Below are 22,925 nucleotides of genomic sequence, written 5' to 3' on the forward strand. Positions count from 1 at the left end.
CATGTTGTGGTCTTGGGGATTAAAAAGTCCTTCTGGAAAAAGAAAAAAGGAGAAAGTGCCTTAAACAATAATAAGACATCATCCCAGTACTTTGCCATATCAACCTATTCAAAAGAATGGCAACCACAGTAAAATGCCTCACACAATCTAAGAGAAAATAAAATCCGGTGTTCCCAAATGTTGCACTATATTCCTACTATGAGAAGAGTTTGAGAAGCCGAACCCAAATGGTTGAGTGTACTAAAACAAATTAGCAAATGGGACAATGGCAGTTCTTGTATATGGGTGTAAACTCGGACCTAAATTATGCGAGCCAAAGAAATCTTAAACATCACAAAGAATTCACATTCTGATCAACTAAATATCATAGACTTTGACTTCCTGGGCCATCTGGTTCCTTCCGTGCTGCAGAGTATTTTGCAGTCAGTTCATCCTGTGGGCAGCAGCAACTGGTATTGCCTCAAAAGGACAATTTTACTATTCTGACCCCTTTTCTAGATTACATTGTGGGCAACAGTCCCAACCTGTTGCAATCAAAGTTTGAGAGCAATGCCAAGCACAGCTGCCCTGAGAGCAGCGAATGGCGAAGTCTGAAATATTACCTTCTGCTTTCCTTCAGCAACCTCAAGTGGCCATCTAAATCTAGCACGTAGCTCTAGTACCTACCTTTTGCTCACAGTTCACTCTATTGCCTGTGGCACTTCCATTAGTCTGTTTCCCCACCATTCTGTCTCCGGCTTACTAACAGAGTGCTATCTTTCTGGTTACCATTATCTGATTTTTACATCTGTACTCTACGAACATCTGGTCCAACCAAGGATATTCATCAAAATCATCAATCTCTAAAAGCTTCAGACCAATTTCCCCAGATCGATAGCTGAGATGCCAGTGCCTGTTAAAACCTCTGCTTTTCTCAGCCTTTCTGAGTTTTAAAATCCCAAGTGAAAAGCATTAGTACAAAATACTATAGTTTTTTCTGAAGAACCAACAGTGCCAATTCAGTTTTTTTCATAGTCCTAATTTAATTAATGTTGACACTTAAGGTATAGAAGAAAAGCAGCCGTGCCCAACTTCAGAAATGTTTGAAGGCATATTTACCCAAGAGTTGATGATCTCATTTGAAATTGTTTAAAAAAAAAAAAAAAAAAAAAATGGTAAAATCTGCCTCTGACAAGAACTTTGTTTCTATAATTGAAGATGACCACTGATGACTGGGGCCCATTGGCAACTATAATAACATAGTAAAGTGGAACGTTTCAGTTTTCTGAAGGTAACTTTATTTATACCTCCCCACCCTCCATGCTCCAGCGACAGCACAGGATACCACAGGTCTTCCTTCGTTAGTAAAAAGTATTAAACGTAACAATAAAACAAGATGATACAATGACCAGAAATGACACAGATATACAGTAAGAGCAAAGAAACCTAAATTGCATTAAATTTAACTCTCAAAAGTTACTAAACTCTGTAGGAGCAATGAAGCCTAAATGCCATTCATCATGCTCCTATTCAATACAATTTGTAATCTTCCATCCTTAGCGGTTTCCTCCTCATTCTTCTTGGTGACCTATCCATAACAGGCCAATCATCACTTTGTTTGGTAAACTCCCTAGATAACGCTGCTTCTTGGTTCGACTCTCTGGTACTGCAATCATTATTATTTTTATTTTTTTTAAACAATTTTTATTGATACATTTCGTAGAGCAAGTCAATGATATCAGAGTTAGCATGGCATGTAAATACAATTCCATCTCGACCAAGCAATTATTTGTACACTGCAATCATTATTGACGTCTGTCCCCAACAAACATTCAGGGAACTGCAAATAATTCTTTTTTTTTTTTTATTATATTCCAGACATTACCTTCAGACAGTTAAACAACAAACCTTCCAATTCTCTTTATACGTAAGGGGTTGGAAAATTGGGAAATCCCTTATCTCACAAAACTTCTCAATTTAACCCTGACACAATCTCATAACTGCAAACCATGCCCAACAATCCTACCCCTCCTTTCACCTGTATTTTCCAAGTACTTATCGACTTCTATTTCAGCATCTATCTTGGCCTTCATTTCGAACATAACTCTCCTCCCCCTTGTTACTTTATATGGAGTTTCACCAGTAACACGATTAGGTGTAGTTCTATAAGCCCACAAAAGTCTCTTCACAGCAATTCGCATCGCCAACTTGCCCTCTTGCCAACTGCAAACATTCCTTAAGTACTTTATTCTTTATCTCTACTACAACATTATTTTGAGGATAGTAGGCAGATGTTCTTATGTGACCAATACCAAGTTTTACCAAAAATGCAGTCCTCTCAGTCGAAACCAGCTGAACTCCATTATCAGTAACCATTTCTGTTGGAACGCCTTCCCTGACAAATTTCTTCCAAAAACTCAAAAACATTCTTGGTTTCTACTTGTTTTGCAAACATGACCTCTGGCCATTGCAAGTACTAACCTACCGTCCCCAAGACAAACCTAGATCCTGTGTGCTGAAAGGCCCCATGATATCTACAGCAACTTTTATACGAAAGCTCAATCCCCTCATCAATGACCTGTGGAGGATACGTCGCCACCTTCTGAGACTTGTCCCTTCAACCACATCATTCCCTCCACATCACGGCCAAGACATGGCCACCACAAATTCTTCCTAATCGTTCTTTAGACCTCACTCTTTCTGGTGTGCTCTTTGTAAGCTAACTCCATAATTCCGACTCTAAGCTTATAAGATATTACCAACATCTCACCTCTTCTGAGAACACCATCATAAACCTAAAAACTCATGCTTAATGGCATTGTACGGTTTGAATTCATGCTCCATATTCCTCCTATGCGGCTAACCTTGTTTCACAAATTACAGCACCTTTCTTAGAACTTATCAGATTGTTTCTTTCACCTACACCTCCTAACACATACCCATTGCTGCAGTCTGTGTCACATTGGCAACAACACACACTTATATCTCTGCACTACCCTCTTTTTAGGTCTCGCGACCTATCGATGCGCGCGAGCGGAGCGAGAATTCAAGTAGCCAAAATCCTCGTCAAACCAAGGGCTTTCTGCTGCGGTTTTGTTTAAGTTCACGTGAATCACGTGATCAAACAAGCACGCGCATCAGCCTCCCTCCCTCCTAATTGCATTTTTTTAACAGCCGCCGCACAGCACATCAAAGGGATTCGCCCAGCGTGCGCTCTGCGGCTTCTCGGCTTCTCCTCCCCTAATTATTCATGGCTCAGTTTCCCGGCGCACGCATTTGTTCACATTTTTTTCGCCGCTCTCCCCACTCGGCCCCCTCCCCTGCCCGCCGTGTCGCATTTCTCCTCCCCCCTCCCCTTCTCTGCCTTCCATTCCGTCTTGTTTTAATTTATGTTCCTTCGTCCACACTAATTTTTACTATTATTTATAAGTATTTAGTTTTGCAGCACAATATCATTGGTGCAACAAGGATATTGTGCTGCAAAACTAAATACTTATAAGGTCCCACAAGCGAGACCTGTTGGCAATGCCAATGCTTGTTACAATGGGAATCGTGATAGAAAATCCGCCATGATATCATTGTTACCTGGTACGTAGTCCACATTAAAAACAAATTCCTGCAGTGTGACCACGATCTCGCAATGCGTGGAGTAGATCTTCCTGCCCCCCTTGTAGTGAAAGTATCTACCAAGGGTGTGTGGTCTGATCTTAAGGTAAGCTTGTTACCCCACACATAAATGTTATTGGGGCAATCCCACGTTACTGGCATGAAGTGCTGCCTTCTCAATCACCAAATAATTATATTCAGCTTGCCTTAACTTTCAAGATGTGTATGCCATAATCGGTTCTTTCCTATATTTTCTTGCATCCAGACCGCACCCAAACCATGGTTACTCACATTATTAATAAAAATCGTAGGCAACTTAGTGTCAAAAGGTTTGAGACACAGAGCTGCAGAAATTTCACCTTTCATTTTCACAAATTCGTCCTTGCCTATATCTTCCCAGTCAAATTTCACATTATTTTTCTTAAGTCCCTGCGTACTGTTTGTGTTTTCAGAAAACCCTGCAATACATTTTACATATTATTTAGCCGTTCCCAAAAACGAGTTAAGTTGTTCTTTGTGCTTTTTCTTATTCCATTACAATCACTATGATGACCCAGATAGTAGGGGTGGGCGGAATTTGCGTAATCGCGTTACGCAAATCTCAGCAAAATGGTAAATCTCCGAACACGCGGAATTGCTTGTTCGCAATGCTTTTTTACTGTTCGCAATCGCTGTTTGCGTGCTCGGGGGTGAAATCTCGCGAATATGAACGCGAAAAAGCAAAATATTTCTCGAAGTCGTGGAACGCAGAATTTTGGGCAATTTTACGTTCTCCGCGGAACACGAAATTACCCAAATGCCGCAAATTCCGTGAACGGAATTTACCGCCCAGGCCTACCAGATAGTCGCCACTGAAACGTTTTGGTTTTCTGAAGGGAACTTTAATTTATGTCCCAGTTACAGAAGACCGGCACCACAACCACCGCTGGCAACCGCGCCCTTGTTCCTCCCACTCTCTCCTGTGCTCTAGAGCCACCTTATCATCCTCCATGCTCGCGTGGGATACCAAACTAAGCCTTTATTGAAGGATAGCCATGTTCTTATGTGTTCGTTGGTTGGCTGAATTTCACTGCATGTGTCTCGGAGGGAAATGCACCAAGTTTATTTGTTAATCTTCTGAGTAGTGTGAGGGTTGTGTTAGAAATTAAGTGACCTGTTAGCATTTGCTAAAGAGGTTGCTAATCGTACTATTTTTCTTTCATGGACTGGTACCTCTTTCCCATTCAAAATGAGGAATTGAAAGTATAACCATTTTATTCACCGTTGGTAGAATGTTAGACCGTACTTTACTCCTCGAACGAGACCTTGCTGGAACAGTCGTCCTAACGTGTAAGGGCCTATTTTTAATAGTGCAGTATTTTCATTTGTTAGTTAAAACACTATCGACATAATTGGAATCTGGCGCACTGTAGTGTTGAATGCAGAGGTTCAGCAATTACTTCCTGGAGTTAACGATGCGCTAAAAGATTGGTGACCATGTTTGAAGAAATTTACAGTACTGGCTGCAAGGTTATAAAAACCCCTTGGGGCACCATTTGCAGTTTAGATCCAGTTACTGAATCCTGTTAGAGTACACACTCTGAGAATGTGAGGAAATGTATGTATCAAAAGGTTTATGAAATGTTTTCTGATGTCTGCAGGACTCGTCTTGTACAAAAGTCTGTTTATTTGACCAGGAGCACTGTGTCTCTCATACAGCATAGTACATTTCTCCAAGTCGTCAAAAGCATAACCACGCTCATCAGCAAGTCCTCCCTGTGCTTCAGTGGTTTCTATAAAGCTTTTAACTTTGTACCTCACTTTTTCAATGTGGAGATTGTTAAAGGGAAAGCTGCAGGCTTCATTCTTGGATTCGTGGTGGTGGGACCGTGGAGAGTGATTGTCTCAACCACTGTTACCCTTTGGAAAGAAAATGTAATCAATTTGCATTCAAAGGACCATCCTCCAGCTTTCTTCCTGAATAACAGATCACTCATGGTGGTCTACTTACCTTTTCGATAAAAGATAGATGGAGTGGAGTTTGGTGCCTTCCGTGGGAGTATTTTTCTCTCACCATATAGGTTTTTCCACTGGAATGAATTAAAATGCTCAAACGACTAATTTCCATCTGAAAAGCACACTCCAACTCTCACTAGATCACATTCAATTATTTATAGCTTATGAGCACTTAAAATAGAACGCGATCCTTTCTTGCTAATTCTTTCCCAGTAGCAAAAAAGCACGCAGGGCAGGCCTTGGTGTGATTAACAGCATTTGTGCATACAGTGCGCTAAACTATTATTTATAAATGCATGTTTTTCACGAGTTGGCAAATTGAAGACTGTGATACGGACTTTGCTTAGGTATGCTTTGTGGGTAGTTTTATATAACCAGTTGCTTTTATTTTTGAATTGCGCTCGACTTTCCTAGAAGCAAATGGTTATTTTTCGGCTTCAGGGTAACGCATCTAAAATACAATACTTTTTAAAATAGAATTCTTATACCTCCTATGGTCCCACGCCCCACCGCACCCCATTTCATGTGTTACAGTTAAGCTAAATTGAAACAAAGTAAATTGTATATAAGCTTGGAATGAGAACCTACAACACTTTGAAAAGGGGCTTGATACAGCAGAATTCTTACAATGCACAAGACACCGACAGAACCTTTGGAGCATTTTTGTTGCAACTGGCCATCTTTCATCTTTGTACGATCACTGCAAGCACATTTTCCTTATTAGTAAAACTTAGAAAAAATACTTACTTTTTTACTTTACTTTACTTTGTGTAATTTTCTAGATTGTCTCACAACCATTTAGCTGATTTAATAGTGGGGTGACTGTATAATAACATAAGACATGATATTGTAGCTCTGTGTTAATTCCTTTTTTCTTTTTTTTTTTTTTCCATTCAGATTTACGATGAAATGGAATTACTTCAAGGGAAGTTGGAACTCCTTAGTGATACCAATATGGTTGACTTTGCTATGGATGTCTACAAACACCTTTACCCAGACAAAGAAGTTCCCCCTGGTAAATTAGATCAATGAACAAATTTGATTAACTGGTTTTTGTTGTTGTTGTTTTTAGTGTGCTTCTTTACATTGTATTTTTGTCCTCGCTATCTCCAACCTAGTACAAGCATTACACATCATTTTTTTCCCGTCCATATATACATATCCATAGTTTCATCACCACCTGTGCAAGAACATCAGTTAACAAGCATTTGCAATGCAATAGGTCTCGCATTATTAAAGTTTGAGCTATTGACATTTGCTAAATAATGCAACACCAATAGCTCAAACTTTAATAATGCGAGACCTATTGCATTCCAAATGCTTGTTTCTTTTTGTTTAAGGGCTGCACAAGAGAGCATGTTTTCCAGCTGTCTCTTTAGCTTGCTTCTCTTACCGTCTCTTTGCTGCTCTCCCTTGCTGTGTGATTCTCTCCAGCCTCATCTGTGATGCGCTCGCCCTCTGGTGTACCCCATCCATGTTGCTTTCTTGCCCTTCTGCTTCTGCCCCACCCTTTCTCCCCTGCTCTCGTGTCCCACGTTGTTTTCCCTCATGCCTGTTGGGACCTCGCCCCTGTTGCTTCCACCCCACTCTCCGTTTTGCTTGCACCCCCCTGTGTTGCTTCGGGGCCACTGCCCACCCACGTTACCTCCTCACCACCCACCTGTTTTGCTTCCACTAACCCCTTGGCCCCCATATTTCTTTGCGTCAACTCCTGTGTTGCTCTCTCCGTAACCCGCTTTCCCCCAAAAACTCTTTTGCACGTTTTTATCTTTGTTGATCTGAGTTGCATCGGCATATAAAAAGATAAGTCAAAAAGGTGCTGGTAAAGCCGTTCGGGCACAAAGCGAGACCTACTGAGTGTTCCAATGCTTGTTTAGAGGAAGGCCCCTTGTTCCTTCACTGTCAGGGCTGCCATGCTCTGTCGGCGGTCTGAGGTTGTTTCCTCCACCGTCCTCCCACCTCTTCTCATCAGCCCCCCCGGAACTGCACACCGCCCCCGCCCACCACCAACCCCAGCTGTTCCTGTCCCTTCCTGCACACCAGGGTTCCCCATGCTTCCCTGGGTCATGCTGTACCCCTTCCCCCGCCTTCTCTCATCCCCTACAGTACCCTGCACCCTCCGCCACCCCTACAGACGGTCCCTGCACTCTGAGTCTCCCATGCTACCCTGTGTCATGCTGTTTCACTCAACCCCCTACCACCCCGCACCACCCCGCATACTCTCCATTAGCCGTCCCACCGCCTTCAAGCGCTCCTCAAAGGTTGTGCCTGCCCGCATGGGCTGTTACATTGTTGGTGCAGTGCTGCCTCGTCCCCCTACCGTACCCTCCCCACCATGCCACCCACTTCAGACGCACCCGGTGCTTTAAGTGGGCCGGGTCTTGCCTGAGCACCAGCAGTTTTAACAAGCATTTACAATGCAATGGTCTCGGAATTGTTAAAGTTAGAGCTATTGGCACTGCTCATGACATTATTTTTATTTATGTTTTGGTTTTTAAAACCTAGATAAAAGGCATTGTCATTTACAATGCCAATAACTTAATAGCTCGCAAATGCGAGACCTATTGCATTTGCACCCACACAGAGCCAAACACACACAGCCACCCACACACACAGCCACCCACACACACAGCCACCCACACACACAGCCACCCACACACACAGCCACCCACACACACAGCCACCCACACACACAGCCACCCACACACACAGCCACCCACACACACAGCCACCCACACACACAGCCACCCACACACACAGCCACCCACACACACAGCCACCCACACACACAGCCACCCACACACACAGCCACCCACACACACAGCCACCCACACACACAGCCACCCACACACACAGCCACCCACCCACACAGCCACCCACACAGCCGGAGCCACACACACAGCCGGAGCCACACACACAGCCGGAGCCACACACACAGCCGGAGCCACACACACAGCCGGAGCCACACACACAGCCGGAGCCACACACACAGCCGGAGCCACACACACAGCCGGAGCCACACACACAGCCGGAGCCACACACACAGCCGGAGCCACACACAGACGGAGCCACGCACAGACCGACGGAGCCACGCACAGACCGACGGAGCCACGCACAGACCGACGGAGCCACGCACAGACCGACGGAGCCACGCACAGACCGACGGAGCCACGCACAGACCGACGGAGCCACGCACAGACCGACGGAGCCACGCACAGACCGACGGAGCCACGCACAGACCGACGGAGCCACGCACAGACCGACGGAGCCACGCACTCAATGCAACATACACTCCAAATCCCACTCAGTGCCACATAATTACACGCCACATAATTACACTGCACTCAAAGCAATATACACTATAAATACCACTCAGTGCCACATACTTACACTGCACTCCATGCCACATACACTCCAAATACCACTCAGTGCCATGCAATTATATGCTACATAATTGCACTGCACTCAATGCAACATACACTCCAAATACCACCCAGTACAACATAATTACACGCCACAAAATTACACTCTTCTCAATGCAACGTAAATACACTCCACATAATGCCACTCAGTGCCATATAATTACACACCTCATACTTACTCTACTCAATGCAACATACACTTTATCTATCTATCTATCTATGGCCCTTTCTCTATCTGTCTATCTATCGCACTCTATCTATCTGTCTATCTATCGCCCTCACTCTATCTATCGCATCACCATAGCATCACTCAGCACCACCACAGCATCACTCAGGGGCACCACAACATCACTATGCGCTACCACAGCATCACTGTACGCCACAGCATCACTCGTCGCCGCCACAGCATCAATCTGTGCAACCATTCAACAACAACTGGTTCAAATATATTCTCAATGTTTCAAGCTTTATTACAAATGTCACAAAAAGATGTTAATATTTCACTTCTGTTCTTGGATTTTCGTCACAATAAAATACAATGAACATAATCTTCACAAAAGTTATTTACAACAGCTATTGCCATTATAAATTACAATAACTTTTATTTAAGTATTAATTATTAAAAAAATAAAAGCCATTTTTATTTGTAATATCAATAGATCTAAGTAACGTAAATACAACACATATTGCATTACAAATGCTGTAGGTGTCACATTTGCGAAAGTTAAAACTATTGGCATTGTAAATGACAAAGCTAGTAATTTCGCGATTTTCAAAACCAACACATAAATAAAAAAAATGCCATTTACAATACCAATAGCTCAAACTTTCCTAATGCGAGACCTATTGCATTGCAAATGCTTGTTTATTAGGCTAATAAGTATGTTCATTTAGTACATGCTGGAGCATAGATTCCTTTTCGTTTAAGCATTGTTGAGTTAATAGTTTTTAAATATTGTAGTTCTCGTTCATGGCAGTTTCCTCCTTCTCTACTGAACTCCGTTGTATGAAACGTTAGTGCTTTACATTTTGTGGTCCTTTGCTGTACTTAGTTCCTAAACTATATCTTTTCATAGTGCTCCTGCTTATTTACGCTATTGCCACTAACATTTATGATTATTGCTCACTGTTTTTGCTGGCATAAATAACTGTTCTTATTAACAAATAGTTTTACTATTGATTTCTTTGTAATGCTGAGCTGATCTCAAATTCGTGGTTTAAGATGCATTAGTTGTATTTTGAAAACCTGCTTTTAGGTGGCAGTATTGGACGTTTAGCTCAGCTTGTGTGATCTCTTTACTTCTACCATGTGCGCAGCATGCCAGCTGCAGAGAATGCTCACCTGCTAACTTGTGATAGAAGAGGAAGCTGTACATTCTGCAAGGACGTTACTAGTTTCTGTCTGACATCAAGTGAAAATGTAGAAGAGATCAGTTTTGGTGCCAGCAGAATGGAGAAAGATGCATAGTCGGTTTAGGCACTGGTTGATCTCCGTTTCTTCTTTTTGAATGAAGCACAAAGGCAGGTTTTTTTTGCCTTCATTTCATGAGACTCTGTTAATGACAAACACTTTTTGTATATCTCCAGCTGGTGGCTATGTGCTGTAGCATTATGCACGTATATTGATGGTACCTTGAGCTCACCAGACTTCTCTTTTTTTGGCACTGTATTCCGATAAAATTGTTTTTCTGTGCTAGTATTCTGTCTATAGATGGTCTTTCTCGATTTGATTACTTATTCTTCTCAATTTTTTCTGAAGTTAAATTGGCAAATCAATGCATTGATCAGCTATTTTAAGAACACCCTATAACCATACTTTGCTTAGATATTGCTAAGTCCCGGAGGTCTTTACCTGGTCTTTGGGATACACCTACAAGCTAGACCTATTGACTTTGCCAGGGCGTGTTTGTAATTGTTGCCTAATCTGATATTTCCCATTTAATCCGCCTGCTTCATCGAATTAGTAAGCCCACACTCTCCTTCAAGAGATTCTCGAATAGTTTATACACTGTAGAATATTGGTCTGTGGAGGATCCTGAACACACCTTCTATTTATATATTTATTCCAATTAGAAAATAAATAAAAAAAGAAAACTACTTAGACGAGACTCTTTACGTACATCTGTGAGTTGCTTCAGATTTTGTGCAGGAGCTTTCAAGAGTACTACAACATAAGTAGAATACGGAGCTTTACAAGTCAAAACCCCTAACTTAAAGCAATTTCGCGTCGACCCTGCAATGCCCCGTCGCTTTCCTTCTTCCATTCCTCCTCCCCCTCAAACTCACCCACATCTCCTTTCCAGTCCCCTTTGCATTTTTTGTAGGACATCTGATGTGTTGTTCATTATCATTCTGTAAACAAGTGACTGCGCTTTTGGTCAGGGGATCTTTTAACAATCTGTTGTCCAGGGGTGTTGCTTCTTTTAGTATTGTCTTTTTACTGATTTGCGAGGATAGAGCGTGCCTAACGTAGACATCTATATTTTTCAGTTTCTGCTAGTTGGTATTCTTCCCAGAGCGTCTCAAAAGTAATCACTTCCCTCTGTTCATCCTCCTAATTTCGAGATACCAATCCTGTTGCATTTTGTGAACCCCTACAGTTTCCTCACTTCTCTCAGGGTATCGCTAATTCATAGCGGCGTTTTGTTCTGTTCAAGTTCCTTTTCATCCCAGGTATGCTGTTGCCTCTCTCCATACCGCCGGTATGGACCAGTAAATACCCACCAGGTTTAGTCTTGTCAAGTGTGGCTGAGTAACGCAGGTTTCATTTCATATCGGTCTACCCTAACCACTGGTTTCTCCTGGATTGCGAACATCCAATCGTTTAATCCCAGCTAGGAGGCCTGTAATACTTTTTAATGTCTGGTAAGGCTATTACTCAATCGAGCACTCACCTGGTCAGCTTCTGTAGTGCAATGCGTGGCAAGCCTGTCCCACAGTAACCATAAGATCTCCACTTCCAATGTATTAAATCCTGGGCAGGGCCATCATCTTAAACAATGCTGCTCTACTCCACAGAGATAGTCCCCACCAATACCTCAAGTCCCTTTTTAAACCTTCCTAACAAAGTGTGTAGGTTTTTCTTAAGGAACAGTTTGTTATTATTAGTTATATAATGCTGCGGTGTTTGAATCCTTCAGTCCCGATTAGAATGATAGTTTGGTAGTAGATGTGGTATTCCCCCTGTGAGAGGGTATATTTGGTATTGCCCCAATTTATACTATACCCAGAGTGTTGATCAAAGGTCCTAAATACTTGTAGTATTCTTGACACCGTCTGGGCTGTGCTGCTTACCGCAGGATGTCATTTGCATATAGTGATATTCTCTCCTCCCAAGTGTCTGACCATCTCAGACCCTGAATAAGTGGATCGTGCAGCAAAAGGATTCAGTGCCAAAGTGGACATCAAGGGGGAGAGTGGAGATCATGGCCTGATTCCTCTCCCAAGTTCAAACATGCTCAATATTGAGCCATTAACTTTCACCACAGCCAGCATCTGATTATAGTGGAGTCCCACCCATTTTCTGTATCAATGGCCAAAACCCATTTTCTCCAGGACTGCAAACATATGACCCACTCAAGCGTGTCAAATGCCATTGTGGCATCTAGAAACATCACTAACTGATTTTCTTGCAGATGATCAGTGAACTCCAGAATCCCGTATACGCAACATAGGTTCAGTTTAGTCCCTTAATTAGGCATGAAACCCAATTGGTCTGGTTGGACCAGTGTTGTTTACCTTGCTGCCAACACTTAGGCCAGTATTTTGGCCTCTGTTTTTAGAAAAGAGAATACTTATAAAGAAAAACAAACCTTAAGCCATGCTCAGCAGATAGACCTTCCACTTGAATCTGAACATTTTGTTATTGTCCTCACCGGGGTACCGCAGCTGGTGACAGGATCTTTTGAAAGCTATCAGACTCTTATAAACAAAGCCATGTATTGGCTGAGAGCTAACAGGCCCTTACCGCCTAATTTGGACAGTGAAATCCTACATGTTAGAAGGCTGGACTGGGTCGGTAAAAGACCGAAGGATGTATTGGGGGATATAATTGTTATAAACTTCAGGGATCGCAGGGTGATAAATTATATCCGAGACTGGTTCCCGGTGGACTATGAGGGAGGGATATCCACCAGAGATCTAGGCGATTTTTATCCAAGAGCCCTGGTGGGGAACCCAAGGAGACCCAAAAATTGAAACATACGCACTGACATGCCCCCTATGTTTATTGTCGCCACTTCAAATCGATTCTCCTCCCTGATGGGGATGGAGGGGGTGGATTGACTGTCTTCAGGAGACGATAAGATTGTGAGGGATTGTGGACTTGTCCCAATCTCAGGTGATAAGAAGGCATGTAATGAATTTGACCAAATTAACATGAATAGTACGGTGGTAGAGGCAGGCAACATCGTAAATAATACACTCAAAAGTCAATTGGTTATTTCATGGAACATAGCGGGACTAAGGAATAAAATGGGCGATCAGGACTGGCAAGATATAATATCTAAATTTAATATTCTGTGTTTTCAAGAAACGTGGCTGATTCACGAGTTACATTTAAAGGGTTATCGAACCTTTAATACACCAGCCACTCCAAGCAAAAACGGTATAAATGGCAGAAATAAAGGCGGGCTGTGCACCTACATTTTAAATGCATCCAATATAACAGTTCTCAAATTTATTTCAGCAGACTATTACCAAATTATATTGGTGAGCTGGCCGGGAGTAAAAAGGCTAGCTATTATAAATTTTTATAACAATGCCCACGCTCCCTTATGGGACAGTATTATTTTTAACTTACGAAGGCATATAAAAACTCTGGAGAAATTAGGTGGTGGTGATTTGATTCTCATGTGGCTGGGTGACTTTAATAGTTTCATTTGTACCAATGCAGGTACTTGCCCTCTGAAGGATAACCGAGAAGAACCACTGACTCATTTTGTACACACAGGGATAGGGGAGTCGTTGAATACTCTGATTTATGAGTTTGACATGGGTTTTATTAATGAAATCAGCACCGCAATGGTGGAGTTTGCACCAACTTTTAATGGAAGAGGGGTGAACTCGACAATAGACTTTACCCTTTTGTCCCGTAGGCATAGGTTACTGGTTCGATCTTGTGAGACTTTAGACCTTGCACATAGTGACCATTTTCCAATAGCGGTCTCGCTGATATCACAGGTACAGCCACAACCTAACATGATGATATATCATACACCGATAACTTTAGGCTGTACAAATGGTTATACAATCAAGTGGGGAAAAATTGACCCAAAAATATTCCTGAAGAGGCTGGTTACCAAAGTTTTTGAGCATTTGCTAACCTGCCTGTCTGAAACTGAAGGTCATCAACAAATCCTTGCTTCCTTTGGGTTGATCACGAGCGAGATAAAGAACCTGTTGACTGCCACCCACAAAAACCGCCCTCCTAGAGGGAAAAGATGGTTCAACGGAAATTGCTCAAAGGCACACAAAAAATTAATATCAGCCTTACATGAATCACCAAGGTCATTGGAATTAGTCAGACAGGCGAGAAAATCATATAGAGATGCCATAGCTGTCAGAAAGTCAGAATTAAAGCAAGAAATTTGGCAGACCGTCCATGAAACTTGTTTAAGAAATGATAATACTGCATTCTGGAGGGCAGTAAATGCTCCTTTTTTTGCGGAAAGAGACACTGACATCATTGATGTAGTAATCCCAGGAGATGTTTGGGTCACTCATTTTTCCAACTTGTATAAAATTCCTGACATAAGGTTGAATAATAATCCTATTGATGACCAAGAGAACTCAGAGGCGTTTCCTCTTGGGATTACTTTTGAGCATAAAGAGGTAATAAGGGCAATTAAAGAAAGTGCTTCAGGAAAAGCACCGGGACCAGATTGTGTCCCGATCGACATATATAAATCAGAATTAGCATTGTGGTCACCCATCATAACTAATGTTCTAAACAGTGTTAATGCCTTAGGCTTTATTCCAACTTGGCCCGAGGCTATAGTGGTGCCGATTTTTAAGAAGGGGGACAGGAACGATCCTGCATGCTACCGCCCAATATCCCTTTCGTTCTTAACAGGTTACAGGAGTGGGCAGATGAGAACCAAATTATCTCTAATCTACAATATGGCTTCCGCTCAGGTAAAGGGACAATCGAACAGGGCCTCAATTTAGCATTGCTAGCTGCAAAATATACACAAGCAAAAAATGAAGCCCTTTTTATAACATTCGTGGATTTAAGCTCCGCGTTCAACTGCGTAGATCACTCCATGCTATGGGAGACATTAGCTGACATAGGCATGGAGTCGCAGATTATAATATTTATCAAAGAACTATATAGGGACGCAGGGGCGAGGGTAAGGTACGGGAAGGATGGTGCCTGCTCCAACAAATTTAACATCAAAAGAGGAGTAAGGCAGGGGTGCATCTTGGCACCCTTCCTATTCATTCTTTACATTAATAATGTGGGTCAGCACCTTAAGTCCTTCCAATGCGATTACCCGGTGGTGAGGGGGACTTCTTTTCCCATCCTCCTTTACGCGGATGATGCCGCAATTATATCGCAAACAGTGATTGGGCTCCAACGGGCGGTGGCCAAGTTCTCAGAATACATGGGTATGCGGGGGTTGGAGATTAATGTCTCCAAGACATACTCCATGAGATGTGGTAACTCTTTAAAACCTAATAAGGCAATCTATTTGAATAACAGAAAAATTGCAAATACCACTAATTTTACCTACTTGGGTGTAAACTTCGATAGTAGGGGAAATTGGACTAAGGCTGTACAGGCCAGAAATCTGGAAATTACTAGAGCTAATGGAGCCTTAATAAATTTCTCGAAAAAATTAGGTGGTCGCCCAGTTAAAGAACATTTTCACAAATATATAAGGCTAAGTGCATCCCCACTGGCACTTATGGAGCGGGCATCTGGGGTTTTGTCAAGACCGACCAGATACAACGTACAGAAAATGAGTTTATTCGGTACCTGCTCGCGACACCAAAATCCATGTCCATCGTTTTTATCCATAGGGAATTAGGTATTGCACACATAGAGGATACAGTTAAATCTGCCCCACTCCTCCTGTGGCATAAAATCTGGGTTACCCCAGAAACATCATTGAATAGAGAGGTTATCTCGGATTGCCTACAACTAGATGGAGTGAGAAATATTAAATGCTTACAACATGTAAAAATCATGGCAAAAGACATTGGGCACACAGAATATTTTGAGAACCCTCGGTGCCTAGAATTTATCCCAAGACGGGTGTTGAAAAAGATGATCATGGACTTTCTGGATAATAAAAGATGGCTCTCTATGAAACATAAATTTACTGCCAATGTGGGACAGGGTTTTATTTTTTATACAGGTATACAGCCATATTTATTGTTGGACCCTAGTCCTTTCTCGAGAATGCTACTGACCAGGTTTCGGGCCGACACCTTTTACCGTTTGATAACGTTTCCCGAACGTAATGATTGGTCGAAACAACTGGAGAAGTGCCCCTGTGATGGCTGTTCACAGCAATCAAACATTCATACAATTCTTTTTTGTAAATATTTTGAGGCACCTAGGAAATTGCTTCTAGAACCTATCTTTATAAAGTGGGGTAAAAGAGGATGTCAGGCAGCATATTGTAAATTAAAGCAGCTGGAAACAGCCCTGGAGGTCAAAGCAGTGGCTTCCTATTTAAGAATTTTGATTGCCTTGAGGAAAACCATGTAATCTATGAGAACTGTTTAGAACATTAGGAAATCTGTCGCCTACTGTGACCGTTTTTTGTGTTTTTTATACTAAATTATTTTTTTAAGTCTCTTTTTATGAAAACATAATGGATTTTACCTGTTTTTTAAATTATGTGTTTAATAGTAATACTTAGTCTATGAAATATTAGACTGGCTAGTCTTTTAGTATGTCATGTTACTGTAATAATACCTATATTCCCGGGATTGTAGTACATCTTTGTGAACTTTGCTGATTATTGATCATTGAATTGATTTTACTGAATTCTTTTTAATGAATATATTGGAAGTCTGTGCTTTTATGATTTTGTTTAAAAATCGAATAAAGCTTAATAAACAAACAAGTCACACATTGACCGAACTAAAAAGCTGACCACCAATTTAAGACCTACTGGCTTTGCCACGGCTTGCTTATTTTTGTTTCCCATAATCTTATTGAAACTGGTTACACTGATTTTCGATTATGAATATTTTTGGGAAATACTAGCATGCATCGAGTGTCACTAAATGAAGCTGCAAAGAAATGGTACCTGAAATTTGACAGTAGTTTAGCCAAATGTTTTTTCCTGCTTTCATTTTTTTATGAACATTTCATACTGAAAGCAAAGAATCATCAATCCTGCTTTCAAGCTTCTGCAAATATTTGCATCAAATCAGAGCATTCTGGGAGCATTATACATAGCCTCATATTGCTAAACTTTGAAAATGTGTATACATATTTTTATACTGGAACCACTGTCAGCAGTGCAGTCAGAGCTTACAGCATTTACTTGGAGCGCTCACCCTAATAATAATAAAGGCTTTCAATTAATGTACCATGAATACAAGTTTGAACAGCATTAACATGTGGAAACAAATATTACCTTAACTGCAGACCGTGCCCTTGCCCATAATATGGTACTGCAAACTGGCAGCCAAAGGGTTTGTGCTGCAGGGTGTTGGGCCTACTTATCCCAAGGACAAAATACACATGAAAACTTGCTGCCCTTGACTCCAAACAATGTGTCATAGGCGTCGGGCTAAAGGAATTCCACATCCCTGGCTGTACCCACACAGTGGGGAGGAGCAGAATGGAAACACAGGGAAGGAGGAAAGGGCTCTTGAGGGAGGAACACAAATCCGCTGTTTGGCCCGCTGAGTTCCAAAGCCCAAACCACAGGCTACTTCTGGATATCCCAGGGTCCCACTTCCCTCCTCTAGGGCCTGGCTGGATCACTCCGGAAACCTCTCATTGTCCACTTTTATCTTCCCTGGGGTATTCTGCCCCGGCCGATGTGCTGTTAGTTGTCTTGGCAGGACAAGGAGGGTGCTTCTAAAGCGGATTCTCTCCCTTTGTAGTCCAGGGCACAGCCATTGTCTTTGTGCCCTAGATCAGCTGGACGAGGCACCCTCAGAGCTTGACCTCTGGGAGTCAAATGCAGGTCTAGGCTGCAGACCACTCCGGCGGGTATTTAGCTGTTCGAGGCATGTGGGCTGCTGAATTCATATCTATAGCATAGATCGCCGCCTAGTGTTGGGTCCGGATAATTGCACATTGTTGTCCTGGAAGAGTCTTCGAAGTATCACAAGATAGGTGGCTCCTCCCCTGGACTACAGTGTGCGCATGGGCATCGACTCCATCCCCAGATAGTTTTTTTCTGCCATTGGGTTCGGATATATATTCGTTATCTCCAGTTCGGAATCGATATAGACTTTTCTTAAGGCCTGGAGGCCTTTTCCTATACCGTCGGTATTGTTTTGCGCTCGGTGCCCAGCTCTGGCTCAGTTCCCGAGTCGGACATCCCGAGGAGTCGCGTGGCTCTTCGGTGCTCGAGGCCCAGTCGACGCAACAAGACTTTCGACGACACATCATGGAACGGAGCCCGTTCAAGAAATGTCCCGTGTGTGGATCGAAGTATCCCCACATCGACGTCCACCCGGTGTGCAACAAGTGCCTGTCGCCAGACCACGATGAAGCCAACTGTATGGCTTGTTAACGGTTTCGATCGAAGAAGACGATTCGACTTCGGTGCGTGGCGCACCTGGAGGCCCAGCAGTCGGCCCCGGCACCGGTGGACATCTTCGAGAGAGAAGAAGCAGACGAACAGGAAGTTCATATGCAGATTTCACCTCCAGCGGAGTAGTACGACTACGACGCGGACGTCGAATCGCTCGATGCAGAAGAAGTCGTCGACTAGGTAGGAGACGACAATGGGGCCATGGAAGATAGCTCAGGCGAAGAGCTATGCCCCGTTCGAACAATCACTAAGGCTCAGGTCGCGGGATCGCCACACGACCTTACCCAAGACCTTACACAAAGATCCACGGCCTCGCCTACGGACCCGGCTACGGAAACTTCTGCGGAGCCGCCGTTGGTCAAAACGAAACCGAAAGTGAAACCTACGGTGTCGACGAAAACGAAAGTGATGGAGACTCCGTCGAAACAGAAGACGTCTGTCCCTCTGGCCGCCTCCTCGTCTTCCGATATGTCTGGGCAGCCGAAGAAGGCTGTCGACCCGGTGAAGTCGAACAAAGGCGTCGAGCCAAAGTCGGTCAAGGGTGTCGATCCAAAATCGATCAAGGGTGTCGAGCCGAAGACTGGGGCCCCAAACCCGGGAGTCAAGGCCGCCGACCCGAAGTCGTCGGCGCCGAAGGCCGTCGACGCGGAAGGAGGACACGGCGCACCTACGAGGGCTGATCCTGTACCTCGGCCGGAGAAGACCAAGACATCGACGCTCGAGTCTTCACACGCTGGTGGACCGAGGACGTCTGTCGGGTCGACGAAACCGTCCGCTTCCTTTACGAAGCAGGTGTCTGACTCCCTGCAATGCATCAAGAACAAGGCTTCCGTGGTCGATCCGAAGGATGCTTCCACCCCGAAGCAGGCTGCCAACACGCCAAAGTCTTCGACGCCACTCCTGTTTACGTTGCCGCCGAAGGTGGCACCGAAGGCCTTCGCACCAAGGTCGGTCGCCAAAGCGCCCGTGCAAGGGTCTGCAGGGTCGAAGCCTTCTCAGCAGCTTGGGAGCTTGAAGCATCGACAACCCTTGATGGAGGAGCAGTCGGAACACTTTATCGACGCCGACACCGGTAAATGTACCCTCTACAAGAGAAAGATCACGGCGACACAGCCTTTGGAGTCCTACACGATTCCTTTGAAGCGCAAGAAGCCTTCTACGGATTCCCTGGTTCTGGTTGAGCCACTTGCTCCACGGACTCCAAGAGTTGCTACACTCTCACCCACTTATTCAGATGTGGAGGCTGGGGAAGGTGATGACGAGGAGTATAACTTTCCTGCCAACACTGATCCTGAGGATCACCAGGACTCTTGGGCAGATGCAGGGAACCCAGGGGATCCGCAAACTGCCCCGGACACTCGGGTGTACAATGTCAAAACCTCTCCTACTGAGGATTCTGCGGCATTTAATGCTCTAATTGAGAGGGCGGCTAAAAACCACGACGTCCAGCTGCATGCTGACCCTATTGACGTGGACTTCCTTTTTGATACCTTTTCCACGGCAGAAAAGACTGTCAAAACTCTCCCAATGTTGAAAGGGGTTCTGAAACATGCTGCAGACATTTTTAAAGAACCCACACGTGCCAGGGTGATCAACCCTAGAATTGAAAAAAAATATAAGCCGGCACCTGGCGACCCTACCTACATCAAGGGCCAGTTGCCATTGGACTCTCTGGTCTTTATTTATTTATTTATTCAAAGTTTTATATAGCGCGAACAAGATCTTTGCAGATATCAGAGCGCTTCACAGAGACAGGGGGTAGTGGCAACAGGAGGGTGACTAAACAGACTATTTGGTACAATATAATAGTCAGTAGCATAATAGGATAGCAGTCATGTACAGATAAAATACCAATAAACAATCAGGTAACCAGTAATATAAGACGGCGCAAAGTCTTTGATCCAGCTACAATAGAGCTCAGGTGAACTTTGGCTATAGGGATGGCTTATACCACTTTCTTAGAATTACAGAGAACAAGGGGTAGGGGCACCAAGAGGGTGATTCAACAAACTAATGTGTACAATATAGTAGTCGGTAGTAAGTGAGTAGCATAATAGGATCGCAATCATGTAAGAATATAATACCAATAGACAATCCGGTAACCAATGATACAAAAGCGGTGCAAAGTCTCTGATCCAACAACAGTAAAGTTCATGTGAACTTGGCCATAAGGATGGCTTTCACCTCTTTCTTGAAGAATGCAGTGGAGGAGATAAGCTTGGTTTCAGGAGGGAGTGCATTCCAGATCCTTGGTGCCATTCCTGAGAAGGAGCGTTTGTATGTTTTTTCCTTCCGGAATCTACGAGGTTTCAGGAGTAGGCTTTTTGTACTTCTATTGGTTCTCGAACCTCCTGATATAGTCAACTTTTGAGTGAGGTAGTTGGGTGCCTTGTGGTGTACGGCCGAGTGTGTCATAACGGCAATTTTCAGCTGTATTCTGACTTCAAAAGGCAGCCATTTCAGGGATTTCAAGTCAGGGGATATATGCGAGTGTTTTCTTGAGCCAGTAATGAGTCTCGCGGCAGCGTTCAAGGAGGCTCTTAGGGGTGCGGTTGTTGATAGAGGGAGTCCGCTGAGGGCCACAATTCCATAGTCTATGCAGGGGATGACTAGGGCTTGTACAGCAGTTTGGAAGTCCTTGGCTGGGAAGAAGGGTTTAAGTTTCCTCAATGTGTTGATTTGGAAATTCGCTCCTTTCGTTGCTTTGCTAATGTGCTGTTGCATGTTGAGCTTGGCGTCAAGTGTGATGCCTAAGGATTTCGCAGAATCCACGATGGTGGGTTGGACATTGAGTGATGTTAGGTGATTGAGCCAGATTTGGGTGGTGGTAATTTTCGCAGGAGGTGAGATCAGAAGGAACTCAGTTTTCAGAGCATTTAGTTTGAGGTGATTATCGGCCAACCACGATTGGGTGTTTCTAAGTGTGGAGTTCAGAAGTTTGATATCTTCCGGGGATTGTAGCTTTAGGTAAAGTTGAGTGTCATCGGCGTACTTATGGAAGTGTACATTGGATGCTTGGAGCAATGTGGCGAGTGGTTCCATGACGAGGTTGAACAGTGTGGGGGAAAGGGAAGATCCTTGTGGGATGCCTAAATCTACTGGCACAGGTGAGGACAGCACATTGTTGATCTTGAACTTCTGAGACCGGTTATGTAGGAAGGAAGTGAACCATTTGAGAACAGTCCCGGATAAACCCATTCTAGTGTTTAGCAGCTCCAGTAGGTTCTCATGTTTGACCGTGTCAAATGCTGAGGAGAGATCAAGAAGGATGAGGAGGCAGGAATCATTGCGATCAAGGATTTGGAGGGCGTCATCAATTATGTGCGTCATAGCCGTTTCCGTGCTGTGTTTCGCTCGGAAGCCTGATTGATGAGGGTTGAGGAGGTCAAACTGGTCCATGTGTTTTGTTAGTTGGAGTTGTACACATTTTTCCAGCAGTTTGGCCAAGGTGGGGATATTGGTGATAGGGCGGTAATTGTTTAGGTCAGACGGGTCAGCTGTAGGTTTCTTGAGTATAGGCGTGTCTTGCCCCACCTTGAGGGAGTCTGGGATGAGACCTTGTTGAAGGGAGCTGTTGATGATTTTAGTCCAAAGTGGGAGGAGCAGGGGGATGAAGTCTTTTACAGCATTAGCAGGTAGGGGGTCTATGAGGTGATTAGAGGGCTTCAAGGTGCTGAGCAGTTTGTGTATTGCTTCTTCAGAGTAGGTGTCGAAGGACGTCCATGATGCGTTATTTTTAGGTTGAGTGTTAGACATTCTGATGTGGCTGGGGATCTGCTTACATCATTGATGAGGTCACTTCTTATGTTGTCGGTCTTTAGCTTAAAGAAAGCAGAAAAGTCTTCAGTGTGGGATATCGCTTGTTGTGCTGTTAGATTGTAAGGGTTGCGTCTTGGTTTGAGTTTGACTAGTTTGAACAGTTTTCTTGGTCGGTTTTTTGCTAGGTCCAGCTGGAGGCTAAAGAAGTCAGATTTTGCGCGCTTGATTTTCCTAAAGTAGGCATTTCTCTTGTTCTTAAGCGTTTTGAGATGCAGTGATGAGGGGTCAGATCTCCAGGTGCGCTCTGCCATTCGCATAGCACGCCTGTCTTCATTGAGTCTGCCGTCATACCAAGGGTTCGAGTTCTTGGTGGAGACTCTCTTCAGTTGCAGTGGGGCGGCTTCGTTGATTATTGAGTTCATAAAGTCGTGGT

General features: G+C 43.7%; 1 protein-coding gene across 1 annotated transcript in view; it reads left to right on the top strand.

The window, feature by feature from the left end:
* EIF3E (eukaryotic translation initiation factor 3 subunit E) overlaps positions 1 to 22,925 on the top strand; it is a 284,737-nt gene that overhangs the window by 39,441 nt on the left and 222,371 nt on the right. The window contains exon 2 of the mRNA XM_078686880.1: positions 6,478 to 6,595. Within this exon, the coding sequence (XP_078543006.1) occupies positions 6,478 to 6,595 (118 nt within the window). The remainder of the gene's footprint in view (positions 1 to 6,477; positions 6,596 to 22,925) is intronic.

The sequence above is a fragment of the Lissotriton helveticus genome, chromosome 4_1 (assembly GCF_964261635.1).
Source record: "Lissotriton helveticus chromosome 4_1, aLisHel1.1, whole genome shotgun sequence".
NCBI classification, from domain to species: Eukaryota; Metazoa; Chordata; class Amphibia; order Caudata; family Salamandridae; genus Lissotriton; species Lissotriton helveticus.